This window comes from Equus przewalskii, chromosome 22 (assembly GCF_037783145.1).
Source record: "Equus przewalskii isolate Varuska chromosome 22, EquPr2, whole genome shotgun sequence".
Lineage (NCBI taxonomy): Eukaryota > Metazoa > Chordata > Mammalia > Perissodactyla > Equidae > Equus > Equus przewalskii.
This window is the reverse complement of record NC_091852.1, coordinates 2697520-2720409: the sequence shown is the minus strand read 5'-3', so window position 1 is coordinate 2720409 and position 22890 is coordinate 2697520. Positions and strand designations below refer to the sequence as shown.

General features: G+C 49.9%; 1 protein-coding gene and 1 long non-coding RNA gene across 5 annotated transcripts in view; one reads left to right on the top strand and one right to left on the bottom strand.

Annotated features, from left to right (window-relative positions):
• The window catches only part of DAPK1 (death associated protein kinase 1), a 172066-nt gene that overhangs the window by 73549 nt on the left and 75627 nt on the right, over positions 1-22890 (top strand). For all 4 annotated transcript variants that reach the window (XM_070590713.1, XM_070590711.1, XM_070590712.1 and 1 more), the window contains exon 3: positions 15017-15238. In XM_070590713.1, coding sequence (XP_070446814.1) covers positions 15017-15238 — 222 coding nt within the window. The remainder of the gene's footprint in view (positions 1-15016; positions 15239-22890) is intronic.
• LOC139078742 (uncharacterized) lies at positions 14048-15820 on the bottom strand. The gene is made up of 3 exons (XR_011531784.1): positions 15627-15820; positions 15004-15199; positions 14048-14651 (listed from the first exon to the last, which is right to left on the bottom strand). It is a non-coding gene; the product is annotated as an uncharacterized lncRNA (long non-coding RNA).

The following is a 22890-nucleotide window of genomic DNA, read 5'->3' as shown; positions in this document are numbered from 1 at the left end:
GAATATTTCAGTGTTTCCAGAGCCCACGCCGGTTAGCACATCCCCACGTGCTGAGGTGTCTTAAAGCCAGCAGCCTTCGTGGGAGATCCACTCAGCAGGCCATGCTGAAGAGGGCTCCTCCAGAGCAGCATGGAGAAGAACTGGCATGGGTTTCTCCTTCTCTTATTTCCTCTAATAGAACAATGATGAGCCGTGGCATGTGCCTAAGACATGCAGATGGTTGTAAGCGACCGTATACAACGATAATACTTCTGGTTACAACAGCCAGCCTCTGGCCCATATTATATGTCAAGCACCACAAGTATAACTCATTTAATCCTTGCAGTAGCTTTGACCATAGATGTGGTTATTACACTCAATTTGCTGATGAGGCCCTTGAGCCACAGCAGGAGAGGTTGAGTAACTTGTCCGAGATCACACAGTTAGTAAGTGGTAAAGCCAGGGTTCAAAACCAGGCCCTTTACCTCCAAAGTTTGAGAGTCGTAATGTCATGCAGAAGATTAACTTTATCCGTCTAGATATTTATTTTAAGTTTTAGTTTTGGAAGAGCTGACTTGGCTGTTTCTAAATCCTGCTTGAAAGAAGACTTTTCGTTCCTTCGTCATCCCCTATCAAAGACTGAATCTATTAGTGATCTTTGGACATAGTGACACAGACACACGGGTTTTATTCCCAGCTGTGATACCACTTAAATATTTCCAAACATTAACGTTATATTTGTGTGATGGTATGAAGTATATAAAACACAATCATATCTTTTTACCTCTTTTGAGTCTTACAGCTGTTCTATAAGCTAAGCATTATTAATCTCATGTGTGTGGGTTTTTTATTTCCCAAATGACCCTGCTGAAGGCTCGGCCTTCCACCCAGAGCTAGATGGGAGAGTGGGGCCAGCACCCAGTACTGCTGTTTCCTGGCCCAGCACTGTTCCCGCCCACCATACACTTCTGCTCGAGGTTGTCGGTACTCTCCCTCACTTTGGAAAGTTAATCTTAAGGCACAAATGCATAAAATACATTTCCAAGTAGATTCTAGAGAAGTTGATGGAAATATGGATTTTATTTTGAGATTCAATCTGGGAAGATCATTAGGATACCAGAGATTCAGAAAATGCATGAAGAAATTCTGTCATAGGATTTCAGCTGTGCTCGACAATACGTTTTCTTTTAGTGAAGTGAAGAGTACAGCAAGCCGGGGCCTCGGTTTCTGCAGCCCAGAGAAGCAGAGCATCCTGAGGTTGGCTGATGGCCTGATTCCTCTCGACCACCTTTCAGATAGCAACAGTCTTCATGCCCAGAAGCAAAGCCTCCTTGTTGTGCTGGTCCTCCCGCTGACTGCCGCCTACACTGTCAGCGTCTTTCCTGCCAAGTGCAAGTGCCAGCATGGGGCCCAGACGCATGCTGAGTGCAGGGGCACTGCAGCCCTTAAACGCCTGGGGGACAGCAAGGTTACACTGTGCGCACATCCTCTGTGGGCAGCTGGAAGCGTCAGGCATTTTCTATATGAACTGCTGTCACGTGAGGTTAATTTCTTTGAACGTAATATAGGGATTTCTGTTTATTTCTCTTAGGAATTTTATTATTCAGTCTGTTGGGATAAATTCAGATTTTAGGTTCTGTCAGTAAATATAACCATTCCTCTTAGACTAGTTATTTAAAAATGTGGTAAGTATGCTTCTATCTGATATTCTGAAAAATGTCTTGTCTGGGACGGGGCTAAACTCGAGAGCCTTCTATCTCGCCAGAGTCCACCATAGGTGATAGATCATTTTATCGACAAAAACATCACAAAAACTTATGTTGCAGGCCTTTCTGAAATCAAAACATTTTCTTTCTTGTCTATATCGTTTCCCATTTCTGCTCATCTTATAACCCAATCGGGTAGGGAGAAAGTTCTTGCTAATTTTGTTACCTATTGATTACTTTTAATTCATCTCATCAGTAATCAAGTCTCAATCGAGTCTAATAACGAGCTAATCCATCTTAGAGAGGGATTGAGTTTGGTCTTCTTCTGAACATCAGTACGGCATCATTCCTTCACATTTGTCCCACGTTAACAGCAATGATGTGAGATTGCTTCCGCCTCACCGCGGGTTCACTTTTTTACATCTGGAGATCTGGACTCCTTCTCAGTGCCTAGCCAGGCAGTCTTTGATTGTCTCTTTCCTGCACTCAGGCTTCAGTTCCACCTTACCAGTGTTTTCTCAACTCTTCCCTAATGTTACTGAACCAGGTGCGTTCTGCCCACCACATGATTATGCCGATCACCAAGACGACAGGCTTTCAGAGAAAGGGTTTAATCACAAGGCAGCCAAGCGAGGAGGCGGGAGAACCATCAAATCTACCTCCCGAAAAATGAGGATTAGACATATTTGTGGGATAAAGGGGTGGGGGGGCGTCTGAAGTGGGGATAGACGATTGGAGGTGAGGATGAGTGAGGTAAGTGATGATCTGTGCAAGCGTAGTCCAGCTTTGTGTGGCTCTTCACAGGACGCATGTTCACAAAATGGCGGCGTTAGCGTGATCCGAGGGGAGAGTTTTCAGCCCCTTGACATCAAAGGGTCACCTGTTAGGCATTCAGGCAGGCCCAGTTGATGAGTCGTGGTCTTAACCAGCCCTAGGTGGACGAGGAGTCACTCTCAGTTCCTGCTACCATGGTGACTCAGGCATGGGAGATGTCATCCAAGGTGGGCTTCAGTAATGCATTCTCTAACTACTTTTGCAAACAGACAACTAACTGAGTATACTGAAAGCAGGTTGGGCCCAGTTTCACTAAGTGACGGGCGTTGGCCTCACACACGAAAAAATGGGGGCTCAAAAGAATTAATTCTGTTTAATTAATGTCTGTTAAACCATCGACTCTCGCCAGCCATGTTTAGCCCTTTTCGTCCATTTTGTGCTAAGTTTTGGAGTTTTTTTCTTTCCCAAATCTTAGTGCATTTAGACTTCTTGAGTAACTCATGTTATTTTGTTGTATTCATACAAGATCATGAGTTGTGCTTTCCATTTTCCATTCTTTCAGCAATCTGACCTCATGGAATTTGCAAATTGCATTTACCTTTCAAGGGCCAATTGCTTACAAATTGCTTAATGACTATGAAAAATTCTTGTGTAAAAAATATTTAGGTTGTGCTCCAATTAGGGAATTTGCCCAGTTACCTAAAGTAATGGCCTAAGGCAACTGCAGATGCAAAGCACTTGGCCCGAGGAGACCTTAGCCCCAAGGAGATGGGAGAATGCCCCTGAAGTGTCGGTAGCCCATGTGGGGACTGTAAGGAACTTTTGCTTTTCAAATCACTGTGTAAGATCAAACACACTGATTGTTCCCTTGACCAGCTTCTAAGGCAGGTGGGCAGCTCCCAGGGGGCCAGTTGGGGCCTAGCACAAATCTGGAGTCCAGTAAATGTTTGAGAGAAGTAAATGCACAGGGACTGCCCAGGGCCAGGCTGTTCTTAAAGCAAATGCTGAGACATCTTGTGTGATATTTTTAAATATTGGAGCAACTGTTTTTCCGTGTCCAGAAGGTCAGTGGAAACAATTTAAGCAGGTAGGTAGTTAGCGTAGACATTTAGAGGGACCCTTAAAGATTGAGTCAACAGGTATTAATTCTAAAATTTTATTGAAAGTACCATGTTGGGCTCTTGGCACTCGATAATGGTGTTAATTGTCAGAAAGAATCCTATATACAAGTGTGATATAAACAATTTTTTTAAAAGCTAATATATTGGTTGATCACCATGAAGGGGATTAGAATTCAAACTGAATAAACCAGTTCTTCTAGTGTTCTAAGTGTAGTAACTAGGCCTGTATCTCTCACAAATGCCTAGCAAATCAGGAAGTAGCTGGAAAAATGGGTTCTATTTTTGTGCCATTCACTTCTAGTTAAGGGAAAAGGAAGCTTTGAGTCTCCCTGAATTCAGATCCCACATTTTCTTAGGAAGCAACACCCCGTGGGAAGGTCATGGGGTGTGCTGTCCCTGCTGCGGGCGGTATCACTTTCATACCTCATACACCCGAACTGTTTTTACTTTCTTCCGTGTTTGACCTAAGACCTGATCAGTGACACCTGCTCCTCAGAAGGCTCCCTTCCTGGGAGAATTCCCATCATCCGTGTGTTCCGTCTCCTGGCCTGGTGTTGGCGCCCTCCCCTGCCTCTGACGATGAGCCCCCTTGTCTGCTCAGGCCTGACTGCAGGGCGAGGTCAGCCCACGTGGCAGGCTTCCAGGGAGTTCTGCGTCCCTGGAGGGACCACTCAGACTTCCCGGGAGCTCTGGTTTCTCTTTAACTTATCATCTTTCAGTTTTATCTGCGTGGCTGTCTCTTCAGGTAACTCCAGCAGTGAATTTCCCTGCCAGCCTCTCCTTGCCTGGCCTGAAGTGACCCCTCGGTCCTCTACCTGTTTTCTCCTCTCCCCAGACTTCCTCTGCGAGGTGAGTCCCCACCTGGTTTGGAGCCAAGGTGACAGATGTGTAGACACCAGGGGGAAGGGTTTGTCAAAGAGCGCTGTGAAAAGGATTCCTCCGGCTGGGCTGGCAGCCAGACAGCCACTCGCTGCCTCGTGGAGACCCATGCCTCTTCTACCTCGGGAGGAGGAAAACCCTGAAGAAGCCACTCCCCTCTGCTGTATTGTCTCGAGAGCCAGACAGGCTCCTGGAAAGCGTCTCCAAAGCACGTCAGTTCTGCGGCTGCACTGAAAGCCGTGTGACACCGAGCATATTTGAATTTCCTCCATGTCACTCATCCAAACTCTTCACCAATACAAACCTGAGTTCTCGGGATAAGATGGAGCTAATTCTTGAATGACAAAGCATGACAGAGGGTCCCAAACCTGCCCATGAAAACACGGCAAATAGTATTTCTACGTGAGCTGAGAAGGCAGACATGAGAATACTCAGACATCCTGTGCAGTGCCGCTGGTGCCCAGGCCCAGGCAGAGTACCCGTGTGAACTGCATGCAGGCTGTGCAGCTGAGTATAGTGTTTGCATAATTACAGCCTATGCCCGGCAGACTCTGCTGGACTTTTCCTCGCTGGTCTCCTTTGGCTGGTTGTTTCCCATCTCGAATCAGCACCTTGAACAAATCTGACTTTCTTTTTTTTGGCTTCAGCGCAGCTCCTTGTCTGTCTTCTCTTTCCCCATGAAGTCGTGTGAGCCTCCTGCTCCCTTCTCAGCTTTTTCCCCTGAGAGCAGCTTACTGAGTTGAGAACAGATCGTACCTTGTGGCCCAGTTAACTTTGGCCCAGTAGCTGAAACAGAATTCTATGACAAAGTCAGGATGATCAGATAATGGCATTGGCCCAAGGAGTGGCATGCTGGACTTGGAGGGATAAAGCAGGCCCGGAGCCCTGTGCGGCTCTCCAGTCACCTGTCATGGTCACCATTCATCACATGAGAGGGCTGAGCCTGCGTGACACCCTTTCCGTATAAGGGTGTTTTACTCTGCGTGATACTGGACCGCTAGGCAGGCCTGCTTCCCGATGGGGCTTCCTGTATTTGGAGAAAATACTTGGAGGTGGTTGTATTTGTCTGGTCCGTCGGAGGTCCTGTTTAGATTGTATCACATGACACTTTCCCAGCACTTGTTTTCTTCTTTCTTTTCCCTTTCGCTTTAAAAACGAAAACGAGCGCACAGCGCGCGAGTGCCAGGCGCGCGTCCCGCGCAGCCCCGGGTCTGAGCCGGGCACGCGGGTCCCACGCTGCTCCCGCGCTCGCGGGCCGCGCCGTGGACGGGCCTCGTTCACCCCGGGGGCGTGAGTCCCGGGTGTCGCACGCCAGCCCCGCCTCGGGGAGGTTCCCAACGACAGCGGGCGGCAGACCCGCGGGGTCGGCCCCAGAACGGGCGGCGGGGCTCCCGGGCGTGAAAGTGGGGCCCGGAGACGCCGGCTCCCGCCCATCACCCCGCTGTCTCGGTTCCATGGGAAACACCCCCCGGCGGCCCGTGTGCGACTCCGGGCCCCCACTGCTTCAGGTGGCGGCAGCAGGCGCGCGCAGGCCTGGGCCCGTCCCCTCCTCGCAGTGCGGCCCCCTCTCCCGGGCCTGACCCAGCGGTCCCCTCTCTTCTCATGGGCCAGAGTGCCCAGAGGCCTGAACCCCCTGGGCTCCTGCCCCCGCAGCGCTGCCCCCGCGGGCCCTCAGGCGGCAGTGACCGGCGTCGGGTCCCAGGAGAGAGCCCCCGTAGAGCAGCGCTGCGCTGAGAACCGAAAGGAGGCGGTGCGTGCAGAGAGGCCGAAGCAGCCTCCCTGGGGAACGGGGCTTCGCAACGCTCCGTGACGAAAAAAAAAGAAAAAAGGTTTGGTTAACAACAACCCAACCCTCTGAAATGTCCAAGCTGGACCTCCTCTGGGAGAGGGCAGGTCTGAGTCCTGCATACAGAGACCTGTGGTGACTCTGTTTACCCCCTTTTCCCTAAACCTGCTTGGCCATGAAACCCTTTCTGCAAATAGCATCTCTTTATTTGGAAAATGCTCTTCCAGATGGATCTCAGATCTTTCCCCTCCAAAGAGGCATCGCACGGCCTGTGGAATGAGCAAAGGCACCGACTGCTGTCCTCCTTCCCGAGGCCTCACCTGCTCTGGTTTGCTAACTCCTTAATTAGGATGAGGCTGCTCCAGCCACCCAACACTCTGTGTGTTTGGTTTCTTTGACCCACTGGCAACGCCACACTTGTTTGGGAAGCCACACCCTTGCCTGCCCTTGCCTTGGATGCTGGGTTTTGCCCTGTTCTCCTGGGCAGACCTCTCTCTGTGGTCCTGTCGTCCGAGAAGATGCTTTCCCAATGGGATCCGCCTCTCTGCGCCATGCTCCTCTGTCTGGTGCATTAACTCATGTCTCCCAGCCGTCCCTAGGCAGCACTTGTCGCTCTGCATCTCACTCCTGACTCTTGCGTGCTGTTATGGTTCCCAAAGTGACATGCTGCTGCCGTTTACCCGCCTCGGCAAACCCTGCCTCTCCCTGTCAGAGCCCTGGCAACCTGCGCTGCTGTCTCATTCTTGGGGGAACTTTGTTCTCCAAATCATGTGCCGTTTTGACTGAGCCACGAAAGCAGTTCAGAATAATTTGGGGAGGGTTTAAAAAAATAATAATAATAAATTACCAGCTTGGCTTTTTGGTAAAAAAATGATTTGCCTTCCTGTCACGCATCGCTCCTCAAGGAGCAGAAAGAGAGCAGTTCCGAGTGTGGGCTGCGCCACAGAAACGCTCCAAGGGAACTGCGCGCAGTTAGTGCTGAAGCACCCGTTCCCGTGAGGGGCTAGCCTCAGCCGTGTGGGGGTGGGTTAGGATGGAAGGGGTTTCCACTGAATGAGAGGACAAGTGCTCTCTCTTCCCATGTCCCCTAAAGGTGGGTCACCCTGGGAATGCCCCGGGCATCCGGACGGTCAGAATGAGGATCAGGCAACTGTATGTTTGCTGGGTCTGTCGGGGCGTTTGGTTTTGTGTGTTTCTCGGGGCGGGACCTGCTTCACCACAGAGACTGGGAAAGGTAGATTGGAGACGAGGAACGAGCACAGCTCGGCAGAAATCTGTTAAGGTGTTTCAGTGAGAGTCTTTGGGGTTTGTTGTTGTTGGTTCGGGTTCTGGCAGAGGTCCCTCCTAAATGATGCAGCACTTTCCTTGAAAGATGAGGGATTGCTGCCAAGATGAGATGCAAAGAACCTGAGAAGCAAGCCCACACGTGCTGGTGGAAGAGAGGGCTCGTCTGTGTAGCCTGGGGTGGGACCTGCGTTCAAGATGGGCTGGGCACTGTCACTCCTTCCCCATGCTCTCCCATTAGGACAGTCCATGACAGTGGCCACCTACTGGTGGTCCCTCACCCTCTGTATTGAATCTTTCCTCCACACAGCTGCCTGGGTCATCTGTTAAACCCACCATCCAAAATACGCTTAGTGATCTCTCATGCTTCTGTGGGTTGCCTGAGGGTTCCTGCTTGGGGTCTCTCTCGTGTGGTTGCGTTAAGACGTCAGCTGGGGCTGGACCCAGCTGAAGACTTGATGGGCCATGCATCCAATGGCCACTCACCTGGCCGGCCTTTTACAGCTGCTGTCAGTTCAACAGGGACTGTTGACAAGAGCACCTCCTCCACATGGCCTCTCCACATAGCTTGGGTTTCACTTCAGTTTGGTGGCTGAGTTCCAAGAGGGAGCTCCCAAGACTATGCGTTCGGAGAAACCCAGGCAGAAGCCCCAGGTCACTTCTGCACATTCTTTTGGTGAGGCCAGCCTCAGGTTCCTGGGGATCAGGACGAGAGCCCACCTCGTGATGGCAGAGGCAGAGTCACACTGCAGAAGAGCATGTGAGATGGAAGGTATGGCTGAGGCCATCTTTGCAAAACGCAGTCTGCTTCCCATTGCTGGCCCACAGGCTAAAACTTCAGCATCCAAGCAAAGTCACAAGGTCCTTGGAGACCAAAGAAGGCAAATCGAACAGGTCTCCATCCGAAGTGAAAACAGCTTTGTTAGTCCTAATGGGAAAAAATGTAGGGACTTTACACTGAGTTGTCAAAGTTGTTGGGTAGAAACATGCCAAGAAGAAATTTGGTGCTGCTTTTCAGCCACTGACACACCACCCTCTGGGCTTCTTTGAGAAGTATGAAACTGAAACAGCCTCCTAATTTTCATCCTTTACATGTGCTTGATGTGTTTAGAGAACCCGGCTTATACTGGCATGCGTGGGCTCGTTTCATGTCATCATTGCCCTCGCACAGATGGGGAAACCGAGGCTCAGAGAGGTCCCTGATTTCCCACATTGTTGGCAGGGTTGGGGCTGGCATTGCTCCATCCTGGGCGGGGTCCTGTTTGTGAGGCTGCCCTCATACCTCCCTGCCACTCCCTTTTCTCTCTGGAAATACAAGGCAGGCTCTCCCATGCCTCCTTCCCTTGGCTCATGCTGTGCCTCCTCTCGGAAACCATCCCTCTGTATACACCTTTATCTCCCAGCTGGCACTCAGCCCTCAGGACACGGCCTGGGTCTCCTGACCTCACCCTGTCCTCAGGAGTGGCCCAGAGTGGCCATGTCCTTTTTATGGCCCTTCCCACGTGATTGTGTTACATGCTTGTCTCTGCCGTTAGTCTATAAACTGTTTGGGATCTTTTCTCCTGCCATAAATGTGAGTTATCAAATGTTAACTCATCCTTGGAAAACCATTTCTGTCACCTCACCTCTTGCTTAAGACCTGTAATTCCAGTGTTCCAGAAGAATTCTGCTACGACCACTCTCTCAACATAGCTCTTCAAGAAAAACAGATGGCCCATAAACCAGCACTAAACTTGTGCCAGGGGTTAATATATGAATTTAAAGTAAAAATTATTTCTTGTTAATTAGAAACCTTACTGCAAAGACTTGGGAGGAAGGGAGAGATGGAACTTATCAGCTTTTAGATTTAAATTTCCAGCATTAATGTATGGAATTAGTAATAATAAATAGTTATCATAAGTAATTTTTAACTGTCATATGTACTCGTTGGATACATATTTAAAATCAAAGAAAAAATTGTATGGTGTTTTAGTCACTTTGTTTGAATCTGCACCACCTTTCTGGGTAGGTGGCTTGTTGTAATGTGGTGTGTGGATCAAGGTCAGCAATGAAAATGTTGAGCCCTGGGTTAGGTACCAGCCACGAGGTGGAGCAAACTGTCACGTCCAGCCAGAGTGCTCTTCCTCCATTCTGAATGCGGCATCTTCTCCGACAGTGTATGTCCATCCTGTCTTTCCCCAAGTGAGCAAAGCTTAGACACAGAAGTGAATTTGAAAATAAAACCTAACTGAGTGGAACGAAGTTTAACAGGTTTATTTTTAATGCACTGTGAAATATCTCAGACCTACTGAAACATGAATGCTTCACAAATGGCACGTCATCCTTATGCTGACCTTGTGAATCTTCTGTGGGTCTTTCTAGCTGTTGGTATTGTGCTGCATAAGCACACGTGCAAATGTGGTTTTCTTTTTATTGCAGAGAACCTCAAAACATGTTACAGCGGTGGTTTTAATTAGTTAAAACACAGTGTGAGTTTTCAATGGGGAGAAGAAGGCAACGTTGCCCAAATTTATTTTAACCACAAGTCCCTCTCTTTGCTTTCCCCTCGCAAAGCTCTTGCCCAGAATGACGCTCCAGTCCTGCTGTGGCTTCACAGGGGGTGGCTTGCTGGAGTTTTTCTTTAAAGCAGGGATGTCTCCTCGTCTTTGTATGTATCTGACCACCAGTAGTTAGTAATTGTTTGCTACATTTAATTGGAAGTTTTATGGTAGAATGCATTTGGCTGTCTGTACCTAGCAACACTGTCCGTTGCTGGATGACCAAGAATACTTGTGCATTTTCTAAAAGCGACGTACAGCCCGTTCTCATTATTCATGGTAATGATGTTCTCCAAATTCACCACAAATCCCGAATTAGCCAATTCTGGACCATTCGTCCTAGAGAAGCACAGGTTTGGGCTCCTGTGAGCCTGGGGTCGCATTTCCGTCAACAGATCGGTGCCTAACCTCCTTTCGTGTGTGTTTTTGTGAAAAGGCACCTTATCTAATGTCTGCTGCTGACTCTAATGTTGACCTCACAGCCACAGCACTCAAGTGGTGCCCTCACGAAGTCGGCCCACACTTCTCTGTGCCGACCAACTTCAGCACTACCTGTGGGGGCCGGTACAAGTAGCCAAATCAGCAACAAAAAGCTCAAAACGTGAAAAAACGTGGCGCTAAACAGACCATAAAAAGGATGAGAGGCAGAGCGTGGCCTTGGCCCACTCAGCGGGCGTGTGCACATCCCGCGGCTCAGATCCGCGAACCACCCGGAAGCACTGCCAGTGTTGCTTTTGAGATTACAGGTACATTTTAGCCAGCAGGCAAGTTCACAGGTAAACTGAGGCTCGCCTGCTCCAGCTCCTCAGGCGCAGGTGTCCTGGGACACAGCAAGGTTGTTTCCAGGAAGAAGCCACGTGGCTCTGGCTGCAGCCTCTGCTGGGCGGCCATCCCGATGGGGTCCTGAGGGACAGGCGTGCCCAGGCACGGCCCTGGGGGCCACGTTCTCTGCATCCACCTACTGCCTCCCTGTAAGAGCAGACCCTGGGAGCGTCATCAGGTTGTTACTCTGGGAGCCCACAGTGTAGACGCCCCTGTCCCCAAAACCCAAACAAATTGTTTCTTCAGTTGCTGGTGGGGGAGGGAGGAACGGGAGAAGAGGAACTGCCCCCAGAGTGGGTGCAGGGAGGCGGGCGGGGGCCAGCTGCCCAGGAAGAGAGGATGGAAGTGGCAATTAACCAACAGCCCAGCTCGAATTAGGCCTCACATGGCAAATTCCTGTGCGCAGACCGTTTCTTCTCCCAGGAGTCTGTCCCCAGTGTTGGCTGGGTGAAGAGATTCCGCTGTGAAAGTCCCCACCCGCATTGCTGTGGCGCCCCAAGGCCCCTGGGCCCTGTGGGCCTGCTGCCTGTGCTTTGGCTCAGCTGTGACTGTGAGCTCCCCAGGCGGCCAGGCTGCAGGGAGTGGCAGGGAGCGGCCACACTCCCTCTGTGGGGCAGGGAGAGGCAGGGGGCGGGGCAATAGCTTGAAGGTTGAAGCCTGCTGCCAGATTTAGCAATAGTTTTGCACACTTTAACACAGTACAGCCGTGTTGTGGCTTTCGTTTTAGAGCTCTTTTCGCCCTGGCAGTCATGAGAGGTGATATTTTGGGGATAATACTGCACAGCTTGGAGATTTAAGCAACTGTGAGCTAATGAAAATAACTGCAGTTGTCAAAGATTAATAATCGGTAACAGTTACTGAACATTTCCCACTGCCAGGCTGTTCTAACCGCTTCACCCAGCTTAACTCTTTAAATCTTTCCCCTTCCATCCCAACAACGTTTCCAGGTACGCACTGTTATTATGCCTACTTTACAGATAAGGAAACTGAGGCACAGAGTGATTCAATAGTCTGTCAGCCCACAGTTGCACAGCCAGCAGGTGGTGGAACCAAGCCTCAAACACAGTCAGTCTGTGCTCCAGCCCTGCACGGTTCTGCTTAATTACAGTGGAGAATCTTCAGTTTAACTCCTGGTTTTTGAATGTTGGATTTGGAGTTCAAGAGCAGCAGGTCAGCATGGTGCGTGGGTCCCTGGCAGAGCTCTGCACCCACTGCCTCAGGGGGTAGGAGGATGCCATGCACCCGACAGCCATCTGTCCTCAAGGAATTACCGTCTTGAGAGGAGTGGCAATGGGCCAGGAAAGGCAGAGAGCAGTAAGTGACACACAAGGGCACGAGGTGCAGGAGAGAGCACTGCATTGGAGCAGGAGGTGGGGGGCCGATTGGTGGGGAGCTGGAGAAAAATAAGGAAAAGTGTCTTTAAAGAGGCGGCATTGAGATGGGTCTGGAAAATGTTCCCCCAAATCACTCTAGACCCTCTTTGACCCTCTGCAGCCAAGGTCAGCAGGGACACTAGCATGCAGCCGTGCGGCAGGAGAATCACGTCTTCTCCTGGGCCAGAGCCTCTCCCACCTGCTGGCCCTCGTCCGCTCCTCTCCCAGCAGCACCCTGCGTCTGGGGACCCCAAAGTGTGAGAGCAGACTCGATTCTCCAGTGAGGGAGTGAGTTCCTGTGTTTCTCGGCAAACCTGGGGCCACACTCAGCTCAGGCTGCGCACAGCCTCTGGCCTCCACACTCCAGATGTGGATAGCTCGCCTTAACCCGGCTGCTAGGGTGGGTGGCCTTGACGTTCTCAGCTTCCCGTAATTAAAAGGGGGGAAAGGTCAACATGGGATGTTTGAGGGGTGAAAACACATTCAGGATAGTCTTAGAATTTAGGCTTGCATTCTACTTCTTGGTGGCTCCCCTGCTGAAATTTACTTTTTGGCTCTTTGGTTTTGTTTTTTAAAGCAACGTGATTCAAACCACAGAGGCTTCCTTGAGTGTTTATAGCCTCCGACACGTCGCCGTGACCATGACAGGAGCGCCGGGCTGGCCCCTGGAAGTGCGGGTTGTGTGTAGGGTGGAGGGCCCGGGGGGGGGGCTGGTGCGCCGCCCCCTCCGTCCTGGTGCGCCTGGGAGCGCTCAGTGGGATCACCGTCCGGTCTTCGTGAGGGGCGGACTGTGAGCCCCATCTCTGCGGCCCACCCCACAATGGAGAGAACGCCAGGTCTTCACTCCCCAAGAAATTGGAGAATGGTTTGATGAGGTCGTCACAGATCCTATGACTCTCTAAGGTGGCGAGTTTATGGGTAGTTGGTGTTAGCCTTCCAGTGTGACTCATTCCTCAGCTTCTCTGCCATCCTGCTGCGCGGGGACGAGGGTATTAATAACCTGCCATGCAAAAAAGTTGACACTGCTATAAAAATAATCCTTCACTAGGTGTTTTTTCTTCACTGGCCTCCTGCTGCTAAAGTAAATGAGTAACGTTTTAAAGTAGCCATTTTAGTTTAAAGATTGGCACCTGAGCTAACAACTATTGCCAATCTTTTTTTTCCTGCTTTTATCTCCCCAGATCCCCCCAGTACGTAGTTATGTATCTTAGTTGCAGGTCCTTCTAGTTGTGTCATGTAGGACACCGCCTCAACATGGCCTGATGAGCGGTGCCATGTCCGTGCCCAGGATCCGAACCAGCGAAACCCTGGGCCGCTGCAGCGGAGCGCGCAGACTTAACCACTCGGCCACGGGGCCGGCCCCATAAAGTATCCATTCTGTAACATCGAAATATTACCCTTAATTTGATTTTCTCTTCCCCTGTTGTCTTCACGTGTGGAGAATATAGCTAGCTAAAAATAACTGATGATTCTCCACACGCAGTTGTGCAGCAGGTGACGAGAAAGGTGCAGCTCCTGTACTGGGTGCGTCCACCCCGCCTTGGGCGCTAGGGAAGAAGTGAGGGTGCCCGTGCCCATACAGGAAGGGTCTTTCCTTGTGTTTCACTTACTTTCAGGGTAGCCTGCTTCCCTCGCAAGATCTCACCTTCTTACATATTCACATTATTTTGTGTTAAGTTCTGCTATTATATTCTTTCATGTATGGGTAGGAAGATCTGGTTACGTGCTGTGGCATAAGGGATCCTTTCCTCTGCAAAAAATAGAAAACCCAAATCAAACGGGCTTTAGTAATAAAGGGAGTTTATTGGCTTATGTTGCTGAAAATCCAAAGGCAGATGGCTTCAGACTAGGGTTGATCCAGACCTAGTTTCTTTCCTTCTACCAGCTCTGCCCCTACAATGGTTGGTTTTAAACCAAGAGTGGGTCCCCTTGTGTAGATGGCTGGCAGCAGCTTTTGCTGTCATGTAGTTCAGTGTTCACATCCAGAAGAGAAAAGAGTCGCAGAAAAAGTCTTTGTCTCTGCATTTTCCAGAAAGTCTTACTTAGGTCCTGTGTCTCTCAGCAGAGCCAGGAAACTGTAGTGCACTGGTTGACCTAGCTTAGGTCACGTGATCCATATTTCTAGGTGAGGGTAGAGTCAGCTTCCCAGAACCACAGGATCCCTAGATATATTGTTGGGACAGGAAGAGAAGGGAGGTGATACTGGAGAAGTCCTGATACCAACAAATGCCTAGTACATATGGCTTCTCGGTCCCTGCAGAGTCACCAAAGGATGTAGTGTTTTTGTTCTCACTGTTTCAGTTGATCAATATTGGTGCTAGAAATATGTCATCAAAGGCAAGGCCCTGTATATTTTTCTACCCGTTCTCTGGTCTCCATCCTTTGCTTTCCTAGACAGACAAACAAAGAGCTTGTCAGAAGTGAGGTGGGATCGGAGCTCCTTCCTCCTTCAGTCCCGAATCTGACATGGGAGGGAAGGAGGAGAGCACAGAAGTGGAGGCATTAATACCTAGTCAGTAAAATTCAAGAAAATAATTTGTATTCCTTGCAACATTATCCATAAAGAAACAGCCTTAATGAAACTGAAATACATAAATTAAGAACTATTCCTCTTTAAGTTTGTGAATTGCCCACAATTTGGACCTTTCACAATGCCCTGGTGCTCCCGTGCCGCATCCTTGCACAGATCCTATCTTTCAGGAAAGATGAAGTCCACATAAATGACCCGTGACCTTCCCGCACCTTCTCTCCTCAGCGGGCAGTTTGCAGTCGTGAAGAAATGCCGTGAGAAGAGCACCGGGCTACAGTACGCCGCCAAGTTCATCAAGAAGAGGAGGACCAGGTCCAGCCGGCGCGGCGTGAGCCGCGAGGACATCGAGCGCGAGGTCGGCATCCTGAAGGAGATCCGGCACCCCAACGTCATCACCCTGCACGAGGTCTACGAGAGCAAGACCGACGTCGTCCTCATCCTGGAGCTGTGAGTGCCGCCCCTTCCCCGCCCCTTCCCCGCCCCCGGGGTCTGCCTCCGCCGCTCTAGTCTGAGAACAGCTTCACTTAACGCGGTCCCCCCTCGTTTGCAGGAGGGTGCCCCCGCGTTTGCAGGAGGCTCCTGCGTCCTGGAGGTGCTCTTTGTTTGTCTTGAGCCCCGTCCCTTCTCTGAGTTTTATTATGCTCCTCTCACACTGTCCCTCTGCCTTCCCTCTGCTTTCTCCATCTCTCCCGCTTCTCTCCCCGTCTCCCCTCCCCTCTCCTCTCCTCCTGCTCTGTCTTACACACACCCCCGTTTCCAGCTGTTGGAACTGTCAACGCTAGTTATGTGAAAGGGGAAAGTGAAGGGAATGGCTCGGAGGTGCTCCCGGACTTGCCTTGAAAGCCCTGGCTGTGTCCTTGGGCACCCTGCCCATCGGAGGTCGCCTGGGAAAGCAATGGTGGTGCGTTGCTGCAGCTCCAGGGCTCCTGCTCCGGAGAGCCCGGCGGCCAGGACTGCAGCTGGGTGTGTCTGGGCTCTTTGCACGGAGGAGACATTGGTGCCCTAAACAACAAGGCAAACCAGTCAGTCCTGGGCGGGTCTCAGTGCTGACAGACCCAGCCCAGCTCCCGGAGCCTCTGACATTCACACTGGCCCTTCTGCCGGCCCAGCAGCCCGCCTCGTTTCCCGATCTCAGGGTTAAGGGGGGTTTTTGAGACGAGAAGAGAGGAAGTGGAGGGAGGTCTGCGGAGGGCCGGCCGCCCTGGGGCACTGCACTGCCGGCGTTCCCGCCTTGCCAGGGGGGCCTGGGGGCCACAGGTGCTTGTCTGCCACTGAGATTTGGGCACATTCCTTTAGGGGCCTGAGCTGTGACCTCCTTCACTACAAATTGGGGTTAACAGCACCTACCTCAAGAGGGTCTTGAGGAGATAAGTGACATGAGAAATTAAAAACAACTCGCCCCGCATCTGGCTCCTGGACGTGTTTCCTGCCTGCCTTCCTTTAGACTCGGACGTTCTCAGCCTCTGCGCTGGGGACATTGGGGGCTGGATCGTTCTTTGTTCAGAGGTGTCCTGTATGCTGTAGGATGTTTAGCAGCATCTCTGGCTTCTACCGCCAGATTACTCTAGCACCCTGCCCCCTGGCTGTGACAACCAAAACTGTTTCCACACCTTGCCACATGTTCCCTGGGGGCACGGCCCCCCTGCCCCCCCTTTAAAGGAAGAGCAGGACTTTGAGGGGCCTGCTGGAGTGCAGAGAGGAACCAAGATATGGTCCTCGCTGTGGCTGCGTGTGGCGACTCGGGAACCAGACAGACCGAGATCAGAATCCAGGGCAAATCCTTTACCGTCTCTAAGCCTAAATTTCCTTCCTTGCGGCTGTTAGAAGAGACCGTGAATCCAAAGTTCCTGGGAAAGAAATGTTGCAAATCACAGCTGTTTTGCCTGTTCGGAGAATTACCAGGTTGTGCCCAGTGACTCAAGAATGTCGCTTCTCCCCTTTCTCTCTCAAACTGTATGAATGAGGCCTGTGAGTACTGTCTTCTCGCTCCCACCTGCATGTCTACATTCCACATTCAGCTTCTCTTGACTGACCCCCTTCCACAGATATTTCCCACCCGTTCTGTACATAAAATGGGCGACATATGATTATTTTTTTACCGTTTGATTTTTAAACTTTTTAAATTACCATACAATAAATTTGACATTGGAGGGGGGTTGTATAATTCTGTGAAAGTTAACCGTGTAGATTTGTGTAACCGCCACCGAAATCAGGGTTCAGAACAGTCTCATTACCCCGAAAACTCGTGGGTACTATCCTTTCACAGTCACCCCATCCTCCACCCCTAGCCCCCGGCAACCACTGAGCTCTTGTCCATCGCTGTAGTTTTGTCTTTTTGAAATTCCGTATAAGTAGAATTACATAGTCTTCACTGTTCTGAGGCTGGCTGCTTTCCCTGAGCGTAGCGCTTTTGAGAGTCGTGCGTGAGCCTGTGCTCCTGCTCATTGCTGAGTGCTCCCACTGCACGGATGGTTGTTGGTGCACTTGCCCTTGAAGGACGGTGGGTTGTTTCTAGAGTTTGGTGAGCATGCGTGATGCTGCTGTAAACGTTCACACACAGGCTTGTGTGTGAGCGTAAGTGTTTGTTTCTTTGGGGTAAGTACCTGTGAGTGGGATTGCTAAGCTGTGTGGTCAGTGTATGTCGCACTTGATAAGAAACTGCCACGCTGTTTTCCACAGTGGCTGAGCCATGTAACAGTCCTTCCGTCGAGGGGCGAGAGTCCCAGTGGCTCCACCAGCGCCTGGCGTTGTCAGTATTTGTTTTTGATTGCAGGCATTCTAGGAGGTGCACAGTGACACGCAGTTTACCTAGGCCATCGCGTGGTGACCCTGAATGACAGTTGAGCGAGCTCAGCAAGAGCGTCAGACCTGTGTTTCTCTTCCCTGCGTATTTGCTCTTCACAGGTTCTAGCTTTTCCTGTGGGCTGATTGTCCTTGCCTTTTCAACCACCAGGCATGTGGGGGTGGTGATGGTTACTTTCGTACGTCAGTTGCCTAGGCCATGGGGTGCTAAAACATCTCCAACATTTCCTTAGTTGTGTCTGTGAGTGTTTCTGGATGAGATTAACAGTAGCCTGAATAAAGCAGATTGGCTTCCCGAGGTGGGTGGGCCTCATCCAATCAGTTGAGGGCCCACATAGAACAAAAAGACTGACCTTACCCTGAATAAGAGGGAATTCCTCCTCCCTGATGGCCTTTGAGCTGGTACATTGGTTTTTCCTGCCTTTGACTGGAACTGAAACATCAGCTCTCCTGGGGTCCGGCTGACTCACCCTGCAGCTCTTGGATTGTCAGCCTCCATGATCATGTGAGCCAGTTCCGTATAATAAATCCCTTTCTCTCTCTATGTGTGTATGTCCATCCTATTGGTTCTATTTTTTGGAGAACCCTGGCTAATGTGGTAGTATGAGTACCAAGGAAGGAAAGGGCACCTTTGTTTCCACATCACAAGCCTGCTCCCTTTTATATATAGTTATTTTGCTGTGGAGAGCTGTTATAATTTTTGAGAGACTATTCAAAATATTCGGTCTGCCCGGGAGAAACAGTCATCTTTGCCTTTGCGAAAATTATCGTTGTTCTAAGTTCCAGTAGCTTTAAAGGCAGATTTAGTCATTGGTGGCATATTCCATCTCTTCTTTCCTTTCTTAGGACTGCTGCAGTACAGTGGCAGTTAAGGAGAGAATGAAATTTAAGAATTTGTCAGAAAATAGCCCTGTGACGTAATGGGGCCACCTGTCTGGACCCTCTGGGTTGGCCTCTCTGAGTGGCTGTACTGTCGCTGTATTCTTTGGGGTGAACGCTGGGGCGAGTCCAGCTCCCTTCAGGCTTGTGCCCTTGTCGGAACCGTGTGCCTGTCCCCACTCGTGTGTGAGTTCTCGCCTCCAAACTCCAGGCCCACTCTCACTGCAGAGGTAAAGGGGCCCCAACACCGCTCTGCTCCCGACTTCACCAGCCGCCCGCGTGACCGGCGCGAGGCACAGAAATGGGATCTTTTCTGTCCTTTGTACAGAAATGGTTTGGTGTCTGTGTTAAAGGCACAGTTGTCAAATCCTGGTCTGGATCTGCTCTTTAAAAATTTTGTATGTCCTGGAAGTAGCTTTCGAGAGGGACTTTCCCCACTTGCTTCACTGGAAGGTCGCCTCTTCACAGCCGCTCTGCTGTTGGGCTCAGCGGAGCATGGACATGGAGGGGGCAGTGTGATGCGCAGAAGCACGCTGCGTGTCCCCCACCCTGCGTGGCTCCCTGAAGAAAGCGTGCCGGTGCAAACGCCCCTCTCCCCGAGTTCTGCTTGCCCACGCATCATCGCACAGCCAGGCCACTACAAAACTTTGGTCTCCGCTGCTTGAGTCATTTCATAACTTGCCCTGTTACTTAATGAAAAGTGAAGCTAAACTCTCAGAACTTAAAGTCGGTGCTAATCAGAGACACTGGCTTCTAGAACTCCGATCCTAACTTGCTGATCAGAAATAGCTAAGTATTTCAGGCTGTGGAGAGTGATGCATTTTTCGGTCTAGCTTCCCTCTGTGCAGCCGTGGTTCAAATCCAAATGCCATTAGGGGCCAGATAGGCAGTGTAAATGAGTGAGGTTGTTCTGCGTGAAGCCCCAGTTCAGAGAGACGTCTGGGAATGGTGAGGACTGCAGCTTAACTGGAACCCTCATGCCCTACCTCAGAGAGGCAGCCATCCGTTGGTTGACTGTTGCCATGTGAGATTTTGGACCCAATGTTGGCAGATCTTACAGTTTTTTCAAGTCTGTAATCTAGGTTTTTAATGTTGGCAATTAGTTCATAGTACTCATGAGCAGACAAAATAAAACCTACCTGAAGACCATGTGTGGGCTGCCCAGGCCTCCAGATTCTAGCCTGCTTTATGTGGCAGGAAGTACTAGTTGATCGCTGCTGTGGAGGAAGAAAGGTGTGGTACTGCAGTCAGACAGCCCAGAGGGCTAGCACTTCTGTTGGAAGGGCAGGATACACGCTTAGCATTACAAAATGATTTTTTTTTTAATGCACAGTATGGTTTAAAACGGTGGTTCTCAGACTTGAACATGCATCAGAACCTCCTGGAAGGCTTCTTAATTATTTGGATGCATTTCCAGAGTTTCTGATTCAGTGGGTATAGGGTAGGGCCCAAGGTTTTGCATTTTAAACAAATTCCCAGGTGATGCTGATGCTGCTGGTGTGGGGTTCATCTTTTAAGAAGCTGTTATAGGGGCCAGCCACATGGCATAGTGGTTAAGTTCTGTGTGCTCTGCTTCAGTGGCCTGGATTCATGGCTTTGGATCTGGAGTGTGGACCCAGACCACTTGTCAGCCATGCTGTGGCGGTGACCCACATATAAAATAGAGGAAGACTGGCACAGATGTTCGTTCAGGGCTAGTCTTCTTCAGCAAAAAAACCAAAAAGAAGAAGAAGCTGTTAAAGATTGAATTGTGTCACCCAAAAAAGATATATTGAAATCCTAACCCCCTTTACCTCACAATGTGACCTTATTTGGAAATAGGGTCATTTCAGATGTGATTAGTTAAGATGAGGTCATACAGGAGCAGGGTGGGCTCCTGATCCCATATGATAGGTGTCCTGAGAAGAAGATGCCATGTGAGGACTGAGACACAGGTAGGGTGCTAGGTCAAGTTGGAGGGTTGGAATGATGCACCCACAAGCTACGAGGAGAGAGGCCTGGAACAGATTCTCCCTCCACCAGGACTGCCAACCCACACCTTGATTTTGGACTTGCTGCCTCCAGAACTGTGAGACTCCATTTCTGTTGTTTAAGCCCCACAGTGTGTGGTCCTTTGCTACTGCAGCCCCAGCAGACAAGCCAGAAACACTAGTTGAATAGAAATGATAATTCCTAGACGGGGGGCCCACTCACGTGTTAACCTAAAGTTCTGTAAGCTGGTTAAAAGCAAAGGAGAACACCTGATCATGGCGGTTCCATCAGGCAACTGAGAACCGATGCGAGGCGTAAACCTCCCTCCCCACGGAGGGCCTGGCAGAGAGAGGACTGGCCGTGCTGGGTCACCCGTCACCACCTGCCTCAGAGTAGCCGCCTTATAGCTTTGGCTCACCTGTGTGAATGGTTACCTGTCAGATCTGTAGAGTGGCACTCTGGGAATTGCAGTGTGAGTGTTGGCGTGGCGGATTGTTCCAGAGATCAAGCCAGTGTGGGCTCTCCAACCCTCAGGTTTTCCCCTTATTTGCTCTGCTTGGAATTTAAAGCAGCTCTTTAAATCCGAGTAACCCTTTTTTAGCTGGCACTCGCAGGCGTGCTCTCTCTCTCTCTCTCTCTCTCGTGACAGGAAATTCAGTTTAATTAGTGCATATGCTGTGGTTGTAGCCAAGTGCAGGACGTGGAATGAATAATGCATTCTATTATTTTTTTTAATTTAAAAAGGTAACATTAATTTTTTTATTGTGGGAGAAAGCATAAAGCTGCCCACCGTAGCCGTGTTTACGTGGATAGTACAGTAGTGTTAGCATAGCACCTTGTGCAGGAGACCTCCAGAGCTTCTCATCTTGCAAAACTGACACTCTGTACCTGTGAAACCACTCCGCTTTTTAGTTCTCTTTTTGATTTTGGCTAAGTTAATCATTTCTGGAATTCAGTTTGTCCATTGCTAACAACTGCTGAGTTGCCTTCAAACGTTTGTGCAATATTCGGTCACTCTATGCAGGATCGTTAAGTTGGCTCACTCTCTTTCCTAGCTAAAGCAAGATGCAAACCAATAAGAATATGAATGAGTTCTTTTCATTGTATATCAACGCAGCAGATGTAGTGGATGAATTCGTGCTGCGCTGTCAGCAAATCTAGAGTTGTATGAGCCTTTCAAGAAGCGAATGCGTGATTTTCAGCGCTGATTTCAAGCTGCAAAGGGGCAGAGTTGCGTTAGACTGAGTGCAGTTGTGCGGACGTAAGCAATGCTGGCTAATGAGGTGGCCCTGATGCCGGGGCTTTCCCTCCCGACGTGTCCTCTGCTCCTCTCCCGCTCCTCACAAGACGCAAAGCACACTCCGATTTCTTAAATGCTTGCTTCTGCTGCTACATTTGTTCTCTCCTCTCTGAGCTCCAGCCAACTCTTTTGACTTTTTGCACTTTTGTTTTTATTCACAAAGGTAATTTCAAGAACTGTTCTGGGTTGCACTTTTGGCGTCTGGCCCCTCAGATATCTGCTATTAGGCAAGAAAGAGAACTGAAGTGCTTTTGGCAACAGTCTCAACCTTTCACAACAGAATTAAATCCTGTAAAATAGGTTATTTTCCATTCAGGCATTCTCGGAGAAATAAAACCCTGTGCGTATGTCTTCTCCCACTCTCTGACTTCTTGCCAGTTCACTTGAACAGTGTTTCCTTAGTGTTTATTAAATGGGCATTTTTACTTACTCAAGTGGATTACTTGATTTCTGGATGGTCTTAGAAAAATTGGGACAATGGAGATCATAAAAACCAATGACGTGGTATCTGAGCTCATAGATCTATCATGATGTTTATCATATATTCGTAATTTTAGTATCTGGCTTGATGTTTTCTGTGCTGTATATACGTTATATAGGACAGAAGGTATTGGAATCTTTGCTTTTCTCCAAGAAAGACCTATCCAGTCTCACGCCGCACAACAACATTTAGGTCAGTGGTGGCCCATGTATACAACAGTGGCCCCGTAAGATTAGTACCATACAGCCTAGGTATAGGTATATAGTATATAGGTATATAGTCTAGGTCTATGATGTTCACACGATGAAACTGCTTAATGACGCATTTCTCAGAACATACCCCGTTATTAAGGGACCCGTGATTGTGATTGTTAAGGTTCAGTAAACTGGGGCCAGCCAGCCCTGGGGACTTCCCTAGCTCCCGTCACGGGCTGTTCTTAGACCCCTTCCCAGGGACCACAGACTCGACTTCATGACACTCCGGAATAGTCTAAATCCCTGGGAACTGTGCACACTTCCTCTTGGAAACTCAGAGCCATGTCGCAAATCTTCTTCTTCTTCCTGTCTTGGCCAACCGCTCTCCCAGCCACCGTCTCGAGAACACACGACAGAAGGGAACTCTGTGGAATTGCGGCTTCAGCTGCCCCTTTCGACGCTGTGGCTCCTC